The sequence below is a fragment of the Mixophyes fleayi genome, chromosome 1 (assembly GCF_038048845.1).
Source record: "Mixophyes fleayi isolate aMixFle1 chromosome 1, aMixFle1.hap1, whole genome shotgun sequence".
In the NCBI taxonomy this organism is placed as follows: domain Eukaryota; kingdom Metazoa; phylum Chordata; class Amphibia; order Anura; family Limnodynastidae; genus Mixophyes; species Mixophyes fleayi.
Window position 1 is genome coordinate 10,751,029 of NC_134402.1, and position 20,772 is coordinate 10,771,800.

Below are 20,772 nucleotides of genomic sequence, written 5' to 3' on the forward strand. Positions count from 1 at the left end.
TACACTAAAATGGACCATTATCTCTCTCTCGGCCGGAGATCTAGAATCTCTACGTGATTCCCCAACCAGCCCAGGGATTAAAGAGTTGGATTTTATCCACAGCAGTTTACAATCCATTTACAGAACATCCTGAACATCATTTTATATGAGTACATTCCTGCTTATATATTTATTTACTTAACTGAAAAGTACGAGGGAGATTACCATAGTGCAAAAGATATGACCCCCTTCGCCATCCACACCGACAGACCCCTAGGGTCCTTCCCGGCGTGACCTTACCACGTCCCACCCAATAAATAACCGGAGAGCACAAACTGCAATAAAACACTGCAAATTAATATTAAATGCATTTATATCCATGAAAAACACAATTAAAAAATTGCTATTTTGAATGTATCAAGAGTAGAGAACAACACAACAACTTTTCCTGGTTAAACAATTTTGTGGCTGCAACATAGACAAGGAAACCAGACGGCATATCCCACACTCAGTCCTCAAGAGCTACCTAACAGTTCATTATTTCAGGATCTCTTTAATCGTTCACAGGTAAGTTAATGTATTTGGTTGAGTCAGTAATTATACCACCTGTTTCTACAGACAGAAATCCTGAAAACATGGTCTGTTGGTAGCTCTGGAGGCCTGGGCACCGGGCAGCAACCCAAATTACACTAACTGTGTTTTGCAATTGTTTACAGGTCGGAGCCAGGTTCTTACACATTTATGGTGAATATTGCTGTTCTAGGACAGGTCTAGATCAAGGTTGATAATACTGGTTAAGGACTGTTTGCTGGTAGTTGACTGTCTCATGAATGGCTGAAATTGCTGTCGGGGATGGTCCAGTTCATTGTTGATATTGCTGGTTGAGGACTGTCTAGGTCATGGTCGATATTAATGGCTGAGGACTGTCTAGGTCATGGTCAGTATTGCTGGTTGAGGACTGTCTAGGAGATGGTCAGTATTGCTGGTTGAGGACTGTCTAGGTCATGGTCAGTGTTACTGGTTGAGGACTATCTAGGTCATGGTCAGTGTTACTGGTTGAGGACTGTCTAGGTCAGGGTAGATAGTGCTGACTGAGGACTGTCTAGGTGATGTCAGTATTGCTGGCTGAGGACTGTCTAGGTCATTGTCAATATTGCTAATTGAGGACTGTCTAGGTGACGGTCGATATTAATGGTTGAGGACTGTCTAGGTCATGGTCGATATTAATGGCTGAGGACTGTCTAGGTCATGGTCAGTATTGCTGGTTGAGGACTGTCTAGGAGATGGTCAGTATTGCTGGTTGAGGACTGTCTAGGTCATGGTCGGTATTGCTGGTTGAGGACTGTCTAGGTCATGATCAATATTGCTAATTGAGGACTGTCTAGGTCATGGTCGATATTAATGGTTGAGGACTGTCTAGGTCATGGTCGATATTGCTGCTTGAGGACTGTCTAAGAGATGGTCAATATTGCTGTTTCAGGACTGTCTAGGTGATAGTCAGTATTTCCAGTTGAGGACTGTCTAGGTCATGGCCGATATTGCTGGTTGAGGATTGTCTAGGTCATGGTCAATATTGCTATTTAAGGACTGTCTAGGTCATGGTCAATATTGCTGATTGAGGACTGTCTAGGTGATGTCAGTATTGCTGGTTGAGGACTGTCTCATTTAAGGTTGAAATTGCCTGCTTAGGCAATTTATGGCTATTATTTAAGAATGTGTGAATCATCATTTTCATTTATTATTTCTAACCCCAAACCTAGAATAATGTATTGTAATTATATAGTTTTATACAAATTAAATCTGATTAAAATATGAACTTTTCCCCCTCTGTGTCAAAGAAACACAATTCATGTGAATAAATATACTTTTTCCAGTTTGTCTTTCAAGATAATGAGGTTCATGACTAAATGTAGTTTTCCTAGTAAATACGACTAGGAAATATAAATTAAAATACATATAGTGTGACCACAGGAACCAGTGTGTAAAATAATAAGTAGCTGAACTAAATCATTCATTATAATAACGAAAGTCTGTTATTGTTAAGTGAATGTGACAGACACAAAAGCCAGGACAAGTGCCTGCTGGGAAATCCCTGCTCTAAGCCCACTCTCTTGTTTAAGTAAATCATTTTCTGCACAGCTTAAGAAAAGGACAATTATAGTTTTCATTTGTGCCCCTCACACTCAGAGATTGTGGAGTGCGGGCCGTGCTTAGGGCTAAAACGCAGTGCTCAGACCGGCTCCGGGTTATTAAACACAGGTTAGCTGTGAAACAGAAATTTGCAAACAAACAAAAGTCAAATTGTTGGATGTAATGGGCGTACAGAGACAAGTCTTGTTGGTTATACAGGTGTAGTCTAGCGTAAGTGCTCTGCAACTATCAGGCCAAATAATTGGGGGGGGGGGGGGGGTCAGTTTTTCGTTAAAAAGAGGGATTATCAAATTCTGCCAAGAGGCCTATTTATCAAGCTCCTTATCCCCCGAAAATGGCATTTGGGGGACCACTGCAATTTTGTATCCCCTGTATTTATAACTAGGACATCACAGCGGATATCTCCAGTTATCGTACTGAAGTACTAAAACAAATCGAAGAGTTTGGAACATGTGACCGACAGCCATTGAATCCTATTGGATGAGCATTGTGGTAGAGGGATCTTCAGATCCCTCACCGCATCTCACCTGTCTCCCCTCCGGTGACTAAAGGTAGCCACTTTGCCGATAGTGACCATAGAAGAATTAGGAGATAGGGGTTCCCCCGGACAGCCGTGTATCGCGACTGCTGTCCCGAGCAGAACACTTTTAATAAATGCTCACGATCTTTCATTTCTTATCATTGCGATAAGGAAGGAAAGTGATTGTGTCAAAAATGTGTCAGTTAATAAATATGCCCCTATATTAGTAAATTGACCGAGAGTCATATGTGGAAAAACACAAGAGGACCGCACTTTATTTTTAAAACAGAATTGTGCCCAGTTTAAAGTACAGCAATTTTTTAAGACCTGTTTGAACAGACGCTTTATGTGATTTGGTAGAATTTTGGTCCAGGTCTGAAATACGCCTGTCTGCAAAATTGCTAGGCTTACTTCAAAGTTATACCAGCTACCACGATAATAATAACAATGTTCCCATGTATTAAAGAACTCACAACAGTAATGAGATATCTGGGGAACTAATTAATTGAATCTTATCATTTTAAATTTTATTTTATTATTTGCATTGCTTGACCTGTTCATATTATGTGCTCCACTTAGAAAATACAACTAGAGTGTGCAAAGAGCCTTCTATTGATATCTGTGCGGCTATAAAGGATCTGTAACTCTAACACCTGGTGTTCCATTGGAATGTCTTGTTCCATAAAATGAAATCTCAATTTTGTACAGTAGATCTGCAAATTATCTGCTCCAGCAATTGTCCTCATTCGTTACTTGCGTTACTGGTACATCACAGAGGGAAAATGAGAAGGCTTCTCAATTGGAAAATGAACGTGTAGAATGGACACACAACACACACAGAATATCTTTCTTTCAAGACACCCTCTTTTCTGTTTAATCTCTGTATTATCCTATCTCCATTCCTACACATACTTCATGCTTTCTTTCAGCACCCACATGTTATAGATTGGGGAAACCTCTGTTCTATAAGTCCTACTAAGCACTTGTCTCTTTTCCCTCCTAGTGGTGTCATGATACTGGTGACCCTGGGTAAATCATGTTCAATGTCATCAGCCACATATTCTTTCCTTTGAAAGAGGGCCTGCCACTAGATCTGCCACTAGATCTGCCACTAGATCTACCACTAGATCTGCCACTAGATCTGCCACAGGTACATCGCTGCCTTACAGCATAGCGGCACTGACACCAGCTGAGGTAGAGAGAAGTTTGGCACAGAATATAAGGCAGAATGATGAACTGAATATTGGAACCTATCAGAGAGACAGGATCTGGAATATATAACAGAATGATGAGCTGAAGATTGGGACCTATCACAGAGACAGGATCTAGAATATATAATAGAATGAGGAGTTGAAGATTGGGACCTATCAGAGAGACATGATCGGGAATATATAACAGAATGATGAGCTGAAGATTGGGACCTATCATAGAGACAGGATCTAGAATATATAATAGAATGAGGAGTTGAAGATTGGGACCTATCAGAGAGACAGGATATGGAATATATAACAGAATGATGAGCTGAAGATTGGGACCTATCACAGAGACAGGATCGGGAATATATAATAGAATGAGGAGTTGAAGATTGGGACCTATCACAGAGACAGGATCTGGAATATATAATAGAATGATGAGTTGAAGATTGGGACCTATCACAGAGACAGGATCTAGAATATATAACAGAATGAGGAGTTGAAGATTGGGACCTATCAGAGAGACAGGATCGGGAATATATAACAGAATGATGAGCTGAAGATTGGGACCTATCATAGAGACAGGATCTAGAATATATAATAGAATGAGGAGTTGAAGATTGGGACCTATCAGTGAGACAGGATATGGAATATATAACAGAATGATGAGCTGAAGATTGGGACCTATCACAGAGACAGGATCGGGAATATATAATAGAATGAGGAGTTGAAGATTGGGACCTATCACAGAGACAGGATCTGGAATATATAATAGAATGATGAGTTGAAGATTGGGACCTATCACAGAGACAGGATCGGGAATATATAATAGAATGAGGAGTTGAAGATTGGGACCTATCAGAGAGACAGGATCTGGAATATATAATAGAATGAGGAGTTGAAGATTGGTACCTATCACAGAGACAGGATCGGGAATATATAATAGAATGAGGAGTTGAAGATTGGTACCTATCACAGAGACAGGATCTGGAATATATAACAGAATGATGAGCTGAAGATTGGGACCTATCACAGAGACAGGATCTAGAATGTATATTAGATTGATGAGCTGAAGATTGGGACCTATCACAGAGACAGGATCTAGAATATATAATATATTATTCTAGCATTTTTTATTTAATCTAACCTTTGCCAGGCCAACACTTTGAATTTCCAACCTAGAGCCTGAAGTCCTATTCTTGCAACCGCTCAGCACTGTACAAAAAACCCAACAAATTAATATTACAATTTAATGCGACCCGCGGCATTGTCCAGAGCCTAACATAAGATTATTTGAGTCAGCGACAATTGCTGCCCACCACAATAAGCTGACCTTTGTGCACTCCTGCACCCGCTGTCATTCTTATTATAGGGAAGAACCTAATTTATACCAACAAAACGACATAAAAGAAAAAAAAGAAAAACTTGTGTGTACTTTAGTGGGAGTAAAATGCCAGAGCTTTTTATTCTGTCCGTATGTGCCCTCCTCCTCCTGCCCTCGCTCCTCGGGCGAGATCTATTCTAGTAACCTGGCATACCTCCATCCAATCACAATTAGTCTTCTAGCACCCAATATGGCTTCTTGCGTGCGGCTCTGCTCGGGCTCCCTGCTCGCCTCATACAGAATAATCCAAACACCTAGCAATCTAGTACTGGCAATGGGCAGACAATAGAGGTACGCACGTGCAGAGACTGTGACTGCATGGGGGACGTGAGCCACACATTTCTGCAAGGAGCTAATCCCGGTAACAAGCTTTGCCACGCTATGCTGTTGTGTTTGTACACCCTGGCTCTGCAATGGGAGTGCACTGCGACCAGGTGGGACTACACAAAGGCCGTCGTTGGGGGGCACCTTTCTGCATTTATCGACCTATTTGCTGATCGTGGACCTAACATTATAACAATTATGTGCAAAAATAATAAAAGAATTGAACAGCTTTCAAGCAAAGGCTGATTTTATGTCAAAACAGCCCTTTAACCTCTTCAGTGCCATCAGATGTTCATAGCCATGTTTGTTCCTGAAAACAACATTTTTGTGTTCTTTGTGTTCTGTCTTTGTGTTCTTTGTTTTTGATGCGCTGTTTTTGTGTTCATACATTCCAATGGATAATCAGTTCTAGTAATATTAATTGTTTTTGAAAATGAGGGCTATTTATTACACAGAGAAAAGCTCTATCCACAGCGAAACTGGTAATAGGGCTTCTCCACGTCTATAAAGGGCTGCCGCTGATGGTAGTCAACGCCAGAGAACAGATTTGCCGGCTATCTCCTGTGAATGCCAATTTACGCTATCGCAGTCTAAGGAAGATACGAGATTTACATAGGAAGATATACAAGATATCTTCCAATGTCCCTACCTGTATCCTCAAGTTCCCACCTACCAGGCTGCTGCCCCTTCTGGAAAAATAAAAGCAAAAACAAAAATTGTTTATTATTTATGGACCATTTTTTCAACTGGCCCATTCATTTAATTTTGTTTTTGATCATTTTCATCTATTTTTTTTATCTTTATCATGGAACAATAGTCAATAGACCCGAATGAAAGGAAGTTGTTGGAGAAAAAAAAATATGGTTTCAAGAAAATAAAATTGTATACAACATATATTCATTCAAACGGTCTAATGCTTCTCAGACATAACTATGTATAAATTATATGTAACGATCAACACAGAGAGTGAAGTTGTAGATCCACTGGAATAAATAGTATGAGCGCATTCCCTGTTTATTGATAATAAACACTATTGTCCATTTTACATTGCGGATACTTCTAAACCTAAATTTGGTACAAAGTATGATTGGTTGTGATTGGAGTACTCTTTTCAGAGCAGAGCGATAGTCTCTCGGGGAAGTGGGAGATTGGGTGACACATGGGGGCCTGGAAGGGGGGTTAAGACCCCATAGCGGCAGCACCTGTTCTTGACCCATGGTTGTTCCGCCACTGAATAATTATACAGACTATTTTAAGATTTTTTTTCGGAACTATATTATTTTTATATGTCGTGTTGTGGTGAGGTTTCCGTCCAGTAGTCAAAAATTTTATTTTCAAAATTTGTCGCGCTGTCGTTATGTGATCTAGTAGCTTACTATTTCGATACTAAATTACTGTGTAAAATTTGGCAGCTTTACCTTGAGAGCTGTAGAATGAAATTCGCCAACAAACAAACAAACTTCTTTATTTATATATATATATATATATATATTTATATAGAAGATAACATCTGAGTACAAGACACTATGTGCGTCAAAAACACATCGATAATGGACTATAATAAAACAGGCTGCCTTGATCAGGATGGGACAGTTGGGTTCGTGGACGGCTGTAGCCACAGGAGGCCGTGGGTTTTCAGGGTGCAGGGAGGATGGAAATGAAATGGAAGCAGAAAGAGAGTGAGAACGGCAGTAATTTCAGCCGAGCTATTACCGAGCATCTTGAGAAAGCACTTACTGTAAGAGGCGCCTTTCTGACGACTCAATACAAGGGAACGAAGGCTTGTTTTTATAAACAGGCAAATGACTCAGCTTGCCATCTCAGCTGGTGACCATTCAATTATTATTATAACTGAGCCCCCCTGCCGGAGTTTTCCATATTTCATCCACGGCAACCGCATGAACAAAAACACTGGCTGGTTATAGTCATCTGCACTACAACTTGTTTCTCTTTACCAGGTGATATATGAAAAGTACAGAGAGAGACGGTATATGTGACGGCACCGTCGTACAAGAAGTGTGAGCCGCGCAGCATACGTCGTCTATGGGTGTCCATGGCGCCGGACAGAGAAGCACTTTGTCTGGGAATTAGTAGCACAGAATTCTGTGGCCTTAACGTACACATAATGTAATTCTTTGTAAAACTGCCTTATAACCCGGTTATTTTGAGTCGCACATAACGTAAGATTATAATATCGCCGCTAGATGCGCTTTGTCTTGATGCGGACCCATACTAGATGTGTCAGTCGTCAACATCATCAAGTTGGAAGATCACGGCTAGCATTTTATTTGGGTTATCAAAAATATTTTTAAATGGCAAAGACCCACCCACCCCCAAAGTGAATCCAGCATCAGTGATTATAGTCCGATTAACTGGCTACGATGCAAGGAGACAAAGAGTGTGTTGTCCCCAGGTCAGCCACCATCAGGCTCAATAGGCTGGGCTGGTCACACTATAAATATAATTATAATATTATATATATATATATATGACAATAAATAAATATATATAACACAGAAAAATTACCTTTTCTTTATAGAACATATGATACAGCATTCACTGCCATTGCCATTTCAGCATTCTCCCTTCCTCTGTTGTAGGATCATGTCTATGTTTAGGGCTTTTGATGAGCATGACCCTTGTATTTACCATACCAGGGTGCTGCAAACCCTCCACCCCCCTCCCAAACTAACTAAAAACTCCTTTAGTGGGTGCATAACCCTGCCGGCAAATGTAGGAACGACCCCTGTCCAACTTTTGCACATGTGCGTATCTATGAAACCAGACCATGGTTCCACGGCATCCTCTCCTGGGGCAATGGAGGTCTGTGGACTGAAGAGGTAAGCTATCTTGTCATTTATCAAGGGGTTATTAAAGCAGGTAAGAAATCTCTGATTTAACCCCTTGATAAATTAAAAGGAGAGCAGCAATGGCCATTCTCCAGATTTTTGGCTCATAGCAGCTTAAAAAAATAGACCCCTAAAGCTCCAGATCATGGATGGATATCCTGACATTCTTCTGTAGAATTTGGGGGGTACAATTCATGTTTTCTCCATGACAGTAACAGTAATTCTGCAGACATCATACGTTTTGGATAATGCTCTCTGCCCCTCTTGGCTTCCCTGCCAGTACCATGAATGTAATGAGGAATTTCGGAGGCAATTAATTTGTTTTAAACCCAATTGTCACCTTATCGCAGCGTATATGGGCACCAAAACACTGCAAATCCTGATTAACATCTGATAGGGAACCATCAGATGTCAATCAGGATGAACAGTAAATCCTGTCAGACAACGGCCATGTCTGTTTCCCCCCCATCAGACAACCGGATCTTTCAGATTGTATGATCAGATCTGTCAGAGATCTGTCTGCTTGGTGGGAGGACTGAGGGGAAGGTTGGCACATGTGTATTGCTCACGGTTCAGCAATCCCACCACATAACATTTGAATATAAGAGAGAACACTACGGCAGCAAACAATTATGAGCTTGCAGCTATGCTCTCCGTAGGCAAACCGAGTGTGTGGGGGGGGGGGGGGGAGGGGGTTCCTAGTGCCTGGAAACCCCCCCCCCCCTTCAAGCCTGGGGCACTGTATAATTGAGGTGACAGGATCCTACCCCCGCTTCACATGGCTCTGCTTGAAAAGAACAGATGTGTGCACCTAACAGTAGTGCATGCAGCATTGCCCATGTATATTATGGGGATAGGAAGAGTTGGAGAGCAGACAAGCACAGTCTAAAATTATAGCCATGCCCCCATGCATACTGGCCACGCCCACTGGCGGCGTGGTGTGGAAACCCCCCTCTACAAGTCCTGCGCTTGCCCCTGCTCTCCTACTGGATAACGTAGCGAATGTCCTGAAATCTTGCAGGAATGACTGCTTGGCCAGAGAGAGCCTCCAGTTATTCAGCTTCGCTAACTGTAGTCATTGCAACACTGAAGGAAAACCTTCCTCTACTCTCCCAACGTCAGCCCTCAACTGTAAAGATCAAGAGATACCCTGTGGCCGTGGGGCAAATTCCCTCATGGTTCCCTTTCCAGGCTTCCCACTGGCTCTGGGAGGTCACATGACATTACATGGGCTAGTTACCATTCCCTATAAACATGAGAAGTGAGGGCAAACACCACTTGTTCATTAAATTATTATTGGGGTGGAGACAGCACCCCCTCGTGAACTAACCACATATGCAGACGGTTATTCAATCAACCAAACACACTTGAGTGCACCACAAAAAAAGCAATAAAGCCGAAAAGAAGCCATGCTGTCTAGTTGGAGGAATTTGCCAAGACATAATAATAAAAAACGAGCATAAATACAGCTACATATTTGCCATCGATCTAAATCAACAAATGTCTGTTTACCCATTTTGACAATTCTACCACCATTTTGATTAATCGAGAAGAAACCAGTGTAGACTTCAAGTACTAAATATACGAAACAGTAAACACTTCTGAGGAAACGCGTACAGGACCTTTTATCGTTCCAAAACCCTGATATGATTGTCCATTTTTCACTGTAAAGTATGTGATGTAGGCAGTGCCGTAACTAGACATTTTAGTGCCCTGGGCGAGACAGGGCACCGGCGCCCCCCATCTGAGTGGGAGTGACATTTGCTGAGTGGGTGTGGCCAACCTAATGTGGGTGTGTGGTTGGCACTTTATTGAAAAAATTCTGTTACACATATTTGCAAATGCATGATAACCCAAATGCATGTGTATATATTTATATCTATATAGATATATGGCACTGGGTTAAATACCAGGGGCACCACATGTCAAACCCAGTGGTTAACTAGTATTTGCACTTGCGGTTTGTGGGTTCCTTAGAGGACCATGCATTTACCCCAGTCCATGCATTTACCCCAGAACGCACATGCGTTCCACTGCTTTTGATGTCGGGAATGAATTGTTGCTTGTAGGGGAGCTGGATTAGAGCCGTGGTTCGTCTGGGCACAGAGGCAGGTGTCGGGCAGCTGCGCCCCCTTGGGCTTGCGCTCTGGGCGACGGCACCACCCGCACCTGCCTAGATACGGCTGTGCTCACCAGACCCCTCACTCCTTCTTTCCAGATCCCTCACTCCTTCTCTCCAGACACCCTTCTCCCATTCACTCCACAAACCTTCCTCTCCAGCCCTCGCTCCTGTCCTCTCCAGCCCCCTCTTCTGACCATAAAACAAACAATTCCCTTGGCGCCAAAACAAATACTGGTGGTGCATTAATAGGATATAATAAATCAAGCAACAGATAATGGTGAATGGTCATGTATTGAGCCCAATCATATTACAACATAATCAGTGCACCAATACAAAAAAAATTGTATAATACTCTATTTTATTATACTTATATATTATTTGTTTCTGTATTAACCTATGATGGTTGGAGCTCACCCTTTTCTCTACCTTCCCCTTCAGACAGCCTACCACTCTTGAACATAGGAAGCGCAGATACCCCACTTTTTGCATTTGTTCCCTTTTCTGACCAGCATTCCAATAGCTTACTTACAAAAATCACTAATAACCCACGGCGCTATGTAATATAAGAAATAGTCAAAGCCAACCCAATGTTCTCCAAAGCACAAATAAATGTAAAGCAAAATAAAAATAATATAAATTATGAATAGAGCCAATCCAAATCCCTCTATAACAATCCAATAATAGTGGTTTGGAGGGGTTAAGAACAAATTTACAGCAGACAAATTTGGAGTAAAAAATGCAATATATTTATAGTAGCTGAAAAATAGTCCATAGAGAAAAAATCAGAAAGAAAGTCCAGTAAAAAGTATAAGTGGAAAAAACACTGTAAAATCGTAGAATGCATACACAGCGATAACGTGTACTATGAAGGCAAAATCGTATGAAGATTTCCTCACAGATAATGTCCCAAAGATATCCCAAAGAAGGGAAGGTGCCAAAGTCCGTTGGATAGGGCAAGACTAACAGAGAAGACTCCCTCCTTCTAACGATGGTGCACTGCCAGCCTCAGTTAGTAAAAACTATATAAACTCCTCTAATACTTTCTCTGCTATGGAGCGCAGACCTGCGTGTCAAATGCCGAACTTCCGGTTCGGACGGCTGGAACGCACAGCAGCGTACTAGTTTACTTACCTGGGCTTCTGTTCTTGTCATCTTCCTTCTGTGCCGGCTCCTCCTCACCTGTGTTCCAGGACGCTGCAAGAGCAGGAAGCAGGCGCCCTACTCCTTGCGCCGCTGGCTGTCTTCAATTGGCAAAATGCCACCGCAGGACTAGATTGCTTTTCACTGATGGTATGGAAAGGGCGGGCGGGTGTTGCGCCCCCACTAGGCATTTCGCCCTGGGCGGTCGCACCGCCCGCACCGCCGTCGTTACGGCTCTGGATGTAGGTGATGATAATAATGAAATGTGTGTACGGAAAATCAAAATGGATGCCACGATTGTTTATTACATGACATTACTATATGTACAGGATAAAACATGCCGGAGCCACTATTACTGTATAATGTAGGTGCCTTCTATCCCCCACATTGTTCAAAAGCCATTTTCTGAGGTAAATATTTATTTAGTGTCAGACACTGATCGAGGCCTAATCTCAGGGTGCTGCTTCGTGCACTGAATGTCTTGTTGGCTTAGTCTATGGAGATACCCAGCCACTGATCTCCTAGTGCTGGGGCCACCATCAGGCCTGGTGTACGTGGAGAAAACGGTTTTATATATCTCCTGGTGCCGCCTGCGTTATATCAGCGCACAGCCGTGCCCCGTGCACGTCCTGGGTCTTTAAAAGCTATTCAGCTGCAGCGATAGTGACCTTAGTCGTTTAAGCCTTAAGCTCTGCACTTGTCACCCCTTAAGGATTAAACCATGATAGGGATGTAACCAGGATTCGAGTCATTAGAAATTAGCTGTGTATAAATGTATATATCAGTATATGTGTGTTTGCGCCCAATCTTTATAACATCCGCTTAAAACACAGGCCAAAACTAGCTTTATAGGCTGCGTGGTGGTAAAGGACAAGGTTTTGGTAGAAAAATACACGTATGCATGCTAATCTTGCTGAAATACTATATCCTGCAATTAGCTCACAGCACAAGAGAATTTCTACAGGACTGAATCCCAGTATATTTCAGTACAGTGAAAACTAAGAGCAGGATAATGTAGCTAGGCCAGGGACGACGCTGGAGAGTAATACTGACAGAAGCCTTGATGTCTCTGCACACGGACCTATAGGAGGGATGTATAATAAATACCGTCGTCTGTGGCCAGGGGGCGGAGATGTTGCGGGAACAATCTCTGCATTCAGCGACCTACTTATTCTGCAGTCGCCTAGTTCCACCGCGTCTCAATATCCATAGACCAGATGCTTCTCTCCAGATTCCCTACTTGAACTTATAACCTATAAGAGTTTATTAACCTATCTGTGACCTGTGGAGGGATCTGCCCACATATATACGTAGCCTTCCTCTAAGTACCTTATGTTCCCCAGTCTAGCAATAGATGAACATACATAGGCCGTGCACTGCGTGGGCATTCATCCTCCTCCTCCTGTTCTGGTGGCGGGGAACACATTATTAGAGAGAGCGGATTACTACTGAATTCTGTAGAAATATTTCTTATAAAATAATCCATTCACGGACCAAGGAACTGGAGCCAGGCAAAACACAGACAGATCCAATAATATGGCCGCCACCAGTCACAATAGATGTTTTCCACCAAAACTAGTGTTTTGGTGGGTTTGTGACAAAAAACACTTCACCCCACTGTGGATGCACCCCGTTTCAGGACTTTGGTCAGGAGTATTTATTATTTCTTTTGTTCCCTTGGGTTCAAGGAGAAGGACACATTCAGTAAAGGCTAGGTCCAACGGGACATGTTCTCCTCTGGTTATCCCCTTTAGGTTGCCCCATATATCTATGTGTGCATAATGTATGTATAATGTATGTTTGAACTGTATTTCATGCTTGCACTGGTCTTTAAAAGAGGCATAACCTCCCTCGGTAAACCAGATACTGTCAAGGTCAAGTCAAGTGCAGACTGTTCCATAGCTGCCCTAAGTGCTGGCTCGTTGCTCCGGCTGGTAGTTGAGCTATGCATCCAGAAGGGCTGGGAGACTCTATGGGGGAGTGTAATCTGCAAACCAGCAATGCAGGGGTTAAATCCAGGAACAATGCCCGTGTTAATCTCATCTCCAGTGATTAGGATCTTCTCTGAGATCCATTGTGTACATGGTATATAGAAACAATATGGAGCCACTGCTGGCTCTGTTGGTGTTTTAATAACCGAGGGATGGAATAAGCCCGAGGGAAATTAAAAGCTGAGGTTTGTGTACATAGCTAGTTTGGATCTCACAAGGGAAGGTTTGGGTACGGCCAATGTGGGTGTCATTGGGGGAAGGCTTAAGTTAAAAGCATAAAGTTCCGTGAAGGAGTGAACTTGATCGATTGGATCCAGGAAAAGCTGCCCTCCCTGCCATTCCTATAAGCAGGCTGTGGAGTTCACCTTCCTTTGGTTTTGCCTGTGGTGAGGGAGGTGCCCCCTCTATGCTGGGTTCTGGTGCAGACCCGTGGTGTGTGAAACTCTGTGGTGTCTGAGTTCTATGAATAGGGTCATGACCCTATGGCTGGTGCAGCCTTTGGTTTTGCAGGAGAACACCGTAGAGTTGGCGGGCAAGGATGTTGGGTGGCACATTGCTGGTATTGAGGCACTTGGAAACAGTTTCCCTTCGAAGGCTTGGCGTAGGTTCGGTGCAAGTACCGCCTATGAGGGCTTGATGGTTGCGTTACGATTTGCCCAGTAGGGCTTCGGTTATGGAATGCCAGGAATTATTGTCCCCATTAAAAACAAATGATAAGAGTGCGCTCAGGTAAAGGTAGTGTATAAGTTATTGATGTCCACAAGGTAGATGATGGGACATCTGGATTGGCATTGGACCTTTGCCGATCTGGTTACAGTGTTCTCCCCCCAACCATACAGTGTATTACAAAGTTAGAAAAATAAATTTCTATTTGCCAACAAGTTCAGTGTTTCCTTTATTTCTATGGTAGTGTTAAGGATACAAATAAGGGGTTATAATTAGGTCATCAAATGTTTATCATTTTATTGTATTAATAAACTTAAGTGTTCTTTTATCTGGATATCTACCTGGCTGTGAAAATATATTCCACGTCAACGGTACCGGAGACAACTCATAGGCTAAAGGTAGCTGACTAAGGGCTGATTTGGTGCGGGAGCCTTTACCATTGTAACACTCTCCACCAGTTGGCCCAGCTGACCCCATCTCATGGCCGCACCAAAACCATTTACTCATTGCATCCAGGTCCCGTGCTTACTATTAGTGGCGCCCTCTGCTGGGAGACTGTATAGGGGTGGGATTAAGATGGTTCAGTTATGTTCTACCCCACCCACCATCCCACATGCGGGTATTATTTTAGGTATTTACTCTTTTTAGCTCCTCACTATCACAGCTGCAGGCTGGAGAGGTGACCACGGTCTTGGGCACACGGCTGGTAGGCATAGCAGGTAAACTTTTGGTGGAGTGGACGGAGTACATGTCCACAGCTTATGCTAATGCTGTTGTATGTGTTTGGTTTGCCACCAAGGAATTATAGTTGTTAATATAATAAAGCTGGTTTTTTTGGAAGGGAAAGGGTGGCTTTGTATTTGTGGAGGATCGGTGACTGTATTTTGGACTCTGGGGTCATGGTGTATAAGCATTAGACGAATGGCTAATGGACGAGTGTCATGAGCAAACAATCATTAGCCGGCCTTCATTTCTAGCTGAGAGTCATTTTCCAACAAAGGACGCCACCAATAGAAAGTACTGGGGCTCTGTTGCTCTGAGCATACGACTGAGAATAACAACCAACGTAGCACCAAAAGGTGGAGAATAGATTAAACATGGTGGGTCACCAATGGTTTACAGAACGAGTGGACCTCAGCTACTTTACTGGACAAGAGATTATATCTATCTGAGATAAGGGTTTCTCAGAGATTTGTTTCTGCTTATTTGCCCAGTCCACGGCCTTTGTGTCTTCTTATTTGTCCCATTGTCCATAAAGTTGCCCACTTGCCAAACTGGTTTTTGCTTTTCATTGAGCCTTGTCCCACTTGAACATCACACAAATCCGACACACAACTGCGACTATGTCATCAGCATTCAATGATCATGCATGATTCTATGAGCATGTTTTATGTATGTCCTGCTATTTACAATGTCCAGTGGTGAAACGCGCTGTGGCACCTTACAAGTCAATGAGGATAATAATAATGATAAGAAGGATAATAATAACATGGCATTTGCATTGCTCCATTTTGTCACAATGATCACTACTGCCTTTAACAACTTCCTTGTATAGGCTCCAATTAGTGAGATGGGTACACAAAGAGTGTTTTTGGGGTTCCCTGATGGTCAGATATGTAAATCCCCTTGATTGGGCCCCATAACAAAATCATACTGGGCTACAACAAGATGGAGCCTCACTGCGCTGGGAGACACAATACTTTCTACGACTCTTGTCCTGGCTCCATGAGATACCTACATGTCACCACCTGAGGAATCCAGATCTTCACGTATCAGTGAATGACTGTGTCATTGTATTGTTATTGAGAAGACACAGTATTTGCTGACATGAATGGAAAGCCAGATTTATTACCCCAAGAAAGGTAACCGATGCTGGATTACCAGCTAGACAACATAGGCACCAGCCTAGAACCTAAAGACAGAGTGAGTCACAAGCAGTTACCACCATCGGCTGCCATACATTTAGGTCCACCACTACCATTAGCCCAATCTTGGAGGTCACCTGGGGCACCAATGTCTAGGGGGCTCCTAAAAACCTGAATGAGCGACATAATGGGGGGTGGGGGTATTGAGTATTCAGCTGGGGTCTGTGCACATTGTTTGGCATGGGGGTCTGTGTAATGAAATGGACTTGTTTTGTGTTGGTTTGTACAAACTGTCTACAGAGTTGAGGAGCTTGGAAGTGGAAGAAATAAATACCCTGTGTAGAGCCCTATATATTGCGACAGGTGCGTGACATATAAACACGCCGGCTATATGCAGTTATTAGTCCTTGTTCATGTCTTGTTTTATGTTGTAGAGATGAACGAAGCCGCGGTGACATTTCGGAATATTCAAGTTTTGTTCAGAATGAGGAGAATATTTCCTGGAAGAGTCTTGAACATCTCGCTCCTCTGTAGGGATTTATTTTCTTTGTGAGTGATCCCAAACACTACCGGATAAATGTTGATTACTATTTTCATACTTCTCCCATCAAACCATTCATTAGCTCCCAACACAGCCAGCGTGCAAAGCCTGCCGTAAACTGTAAGGAAATGTTCTCTCTTCTATGTCTCTTTGTTCAGTACCGGCAATGTACAGATTGTATATGAATATATAGATTGTATTTCACGCTCCATGTGGTTGAGGGTAAAAGTGACCCCGAGGTCCTGTGTAATCTAAACCAACTAAAGGTCTCTTTAGAATGTCAGATCAGTCAGAAAGTCCCTCACCACAGTACAAGGGGGCAGCATAATCCCTAAAACTAGCCCTGCTATAGCCAGATTGTGCGGGCTAATACGATTATTGAGAAGCCCACATGTATCCCCCATACTCCTTGCAACCAGATTTTTAAACAAAGGGGCAAAAAAAGGGTTAAGTGGTCCCTTTCTCTCTCTTCCAGAAAATCCATAATATAAGACCTGTCCTTCCACTCTCTCCCAGAAAACTCATAGGGGTATATTTACTAAATTGCGGGTTTGAAAAAGTGGAGATCTTGCCTATAGCAACCAATCAGATTCTAGCTGTCATTTTGTAGAGAGCACTAAATAAATGATAACTGGAATCTGATTGGTTGCTGTAGACAACATCTCCACTTTTTCAAACCCGCAGTTTAGTAAATATACCCCATAGTTAGACGCTTTCAGAACCCGTCCTTCTACTGTATCCCGTAAAACCCGTAACATGAGATCCTCCTAGATCCTCTCTTACTAGATCTTCACTGTTACGGATTCGACCGTGCATACCCGGTCATCACTTTCCGAGTTCAGTAATCCCCTCTAAATCCAAGGATATGAAAGCTGAGAGGGTGTCCCCCATGTTTTCCTTAAAACCATACAGCAGCATATTCCTGCACGAGAGATAAAGTATACTGGTTACCTCCCATGGCGATGTGACCACTAGGGGCGCTGTTCTGTCCGATCCTATGGCTGATAGTTCAGCCTCCACCAGGCAGAGAAATAAATATAGCTCCTGAGAATAATGAATGTGAGTATGATAAAGAAATTAAGTTCTCTGAGCAGAGGAAAAACGTTACCTTTACGTTCCATTGAGGCACGATTGATCACATAACACTATCCTATGTCTAAAACATAGAGCACAAAACATTCTTCGTGAAAGAGTCCAGCATCCGGCCTGATCCCCTTCTCACACAACACGGTTTCCATAAGTATAACACTGTAAACATGTCTCCCAGACAAAGCAGGAAAAATCAAATGTACATGATCACTCTGATTACTGGTGATCACTTGGGATCCACTCTCAACTTGGCAAACTGTTACCACAGCAAAGGTGGCTCATCATTGGTTAATAAATGACAATCTTAGACGAGACTACACAATGTGATTTAACTCTCAGCATCATTAATATCACTGCTAGAGAGGGGATAGAGTAGATAGTAGTTAGTTGCACTGGACATAGAGTGGGCTGGGAGTTCATGAACTGAACACACATAGCTGAGAAACCGGTCACAGGAACGTTTGCTCTCTCTTCTGTGAATTCCAACATTACGCCGGACAAGGAAACATGGCATGCACCAACTGACCAAAGTTGTGGCAGGATGGTTCAATAGAAGGACCAGTAAGGAAGGCAGGGCTTGAAACTATATAAAAGTATACAGATCATTGTATTAATCTTTTCTTGTGCAGCAGACCTCTGTCGGGAGGAAGTTCCTGGCTCCTACTGTTCCTCCCCCGCTTCCTCTGCAAAGCTAAATATCATCCTTAATCTCCTGGAATGTCCAGGGGACTCCAGAATTCCAGAGAGTACTCCTGGAGGAGGTAAACCTCCTGTATCCTGCTTCACTTCGTCCCTATGTAAATTACGTCATTATGACCCCACTATTCACTGCATGATGACACAAATCAGGTGAAGGTTGATGGAGTGATGTGGAAGGATAAAAATAATATTCTAAACTGGTAAGATCCCTTTGTCATTCACTTTTTCAGCAAAGTAACAGTAACTTAGGAATACCTAGATTCCATCTATTCCTCTCCTTCTACATTGATGAACCCAACCTCTGAACACACTGATAAACAACAAACAGGTGCATTTACATTATATATATATATATATATATATATATATATATATATATATATATATATATGTATATATATATATATATATATATATATATATATATATATATATATGTCCTGAAATAATAAGTAATAAAGGTTAATTGAGAAGTGTTAAACAAAGACGGCGTTCCTCACCTGTGTCTCGGACAAGTTGAGCTGTCTCGCCAACTCCGTCCTCTCCCTGCCCACAACGTACTGGCACCTCTGGAACTCCAGCTCCAGCCGGTACAGCTGCTCTGCGGTGAAGGAGGTCCTGGTGCGTTTCGGCCGGTCAAGATCCAGGCCTTTGGGGAGAACGATCTCCCGGATCGTCCCTTTGGCATCTGGAAGGAAAATGGGAGACGTGTAAGATAAAGAGAATTTCTTCAAATGGTCAGAAGTTCCTACAGTCTATTTCATAATGGTAATAACACGGCGGCTGGTATTAAACCAATCTCATGGGCGCCAACTCCTTGTAGAACGTTAAGTCCCAACATGCCATCCTCTGGTTTGCTGGGACTTGTAGTTCCATAAAAACTGGACAGCTTCATGTCGACTAGGTCTACTTTAAGCAGAGGGCTAGACAGAGAAAGATAAATTGTGTCCTCTCTACGAGAAAAAGTTAAATTCCTTTTCTATAACAGAAATGTATAAATAATACTAATACCCCTCTCAGTGATACATCATTATTCATCTAATCCATATAGTATCCCCTTTCAAAGTGACATAATAAAGGGACATTACACCTAAATATCATTTATTGTTAGTTGAATAAAACAAACGCAATCGTTAATTTTGACCAAGAGTTACGCCTTGGTAAAAAGTCCAGGTAGCCTATCATTTTTCATAATAATTATCCACTGGGGGGCGCTGTTCCATTCTACTCTCTGGATGAAAGCTCTTCAGCCGAGCAAGGGATATGGCAGCTTATAATACAAATAGGTATTTCCACATGTTTTATAGAATATTTATAGATCATTAAAGTCAAAATAAATCATACATAAAATATGATGTAATCTCCCTTTATCTGTCATACGGAGAGAAATACATTTAGGGGTAGAACTATGTGCCCCACACACTATTACCGTTACTATGGTAACTTCAACACAGATTGTTGCCCGCGGCTCACAGAGCTGCCAGCACAAATCAGCGCAGAAATTACGGTAGTAACGGTAATAGTGCACAGGTCGCAGTGTTCTAAAGAACAACGCGGGGTTCAATCTACCCCTTAGACTTTGCCGAGGCCAGTTCACAATATAGAAGAATGCTTCACATGAATCACATGATATTTCTGCATAACGGGCTTTGTATGTTGGTTACAGCAGCTTTATCATAGCTCTATTCATAGACTATAAAGCCCATGAACGGCAGATTGTGGAAGATTGTGTCGCTGGAACGTGGCGCATCTGGGAAACTGTGAGTTCCACAACGAAACACGTTTCGCAGTCAACTTTTCTCCTCTCTAGAGGGAGGTCAATCGCCTCCCTCTACTACTGCATTCGCCAATGAAACTTTCCTTATTGTCAGCGCATTTCTCTGTGCAAGTATCAAAAAGCACAACCTGGAAAAATTGGAAAATCTATATCACAGTAACCAGGAATGTTCAGTTCTGTCTTGTTACATAACTATAAGAAATGTCCACCTTCCCCCCCATCAACAGGACAGCGTATGCGGCTTCCTTCCTCACCACCTGGTATAGGTACAGTTCCCTTCTGTATAAAGTGGCTTCTGGGCTGGATTCCACGAGAAACCTTACAATAACTAAAGCTTGGACTACACTGACCCGTGCATAGGTAAACCAAGGGGGGGGGGGGGGGGGGGGGGGGGGGGGGGTTGCTAGTGCCTGGAAACCCCCCTCCAAGCCTGGGGCACTGTATAATTGAGGTGGCTGGACCCTGCTCCCGCTTCACACAGC

General features: G+C 42.6%; 1 protein-coding gene across 1 annotated transcript in view; it reads right to left on the bottom strand.

Annotated features, from left to right (window-relative positions):
• Positions 1–20,772, bottom strand: part of VAX2 (ventral anterior homeobox 2) — a 51,397-nt gene that overhangs the window by 10,806 nt on the left and 19,819 nt on the right. The window contains exon 2 of the mRNA XM_075187514.1: positions 19,014–19,201. Coding sequence (XP_075043615.1) covers positions 19,014–19,201 — 188 coding nt within the window. The remainder of the gene's footprint in view (positions 1–19,013; positions 19,202–20,772) is intronic.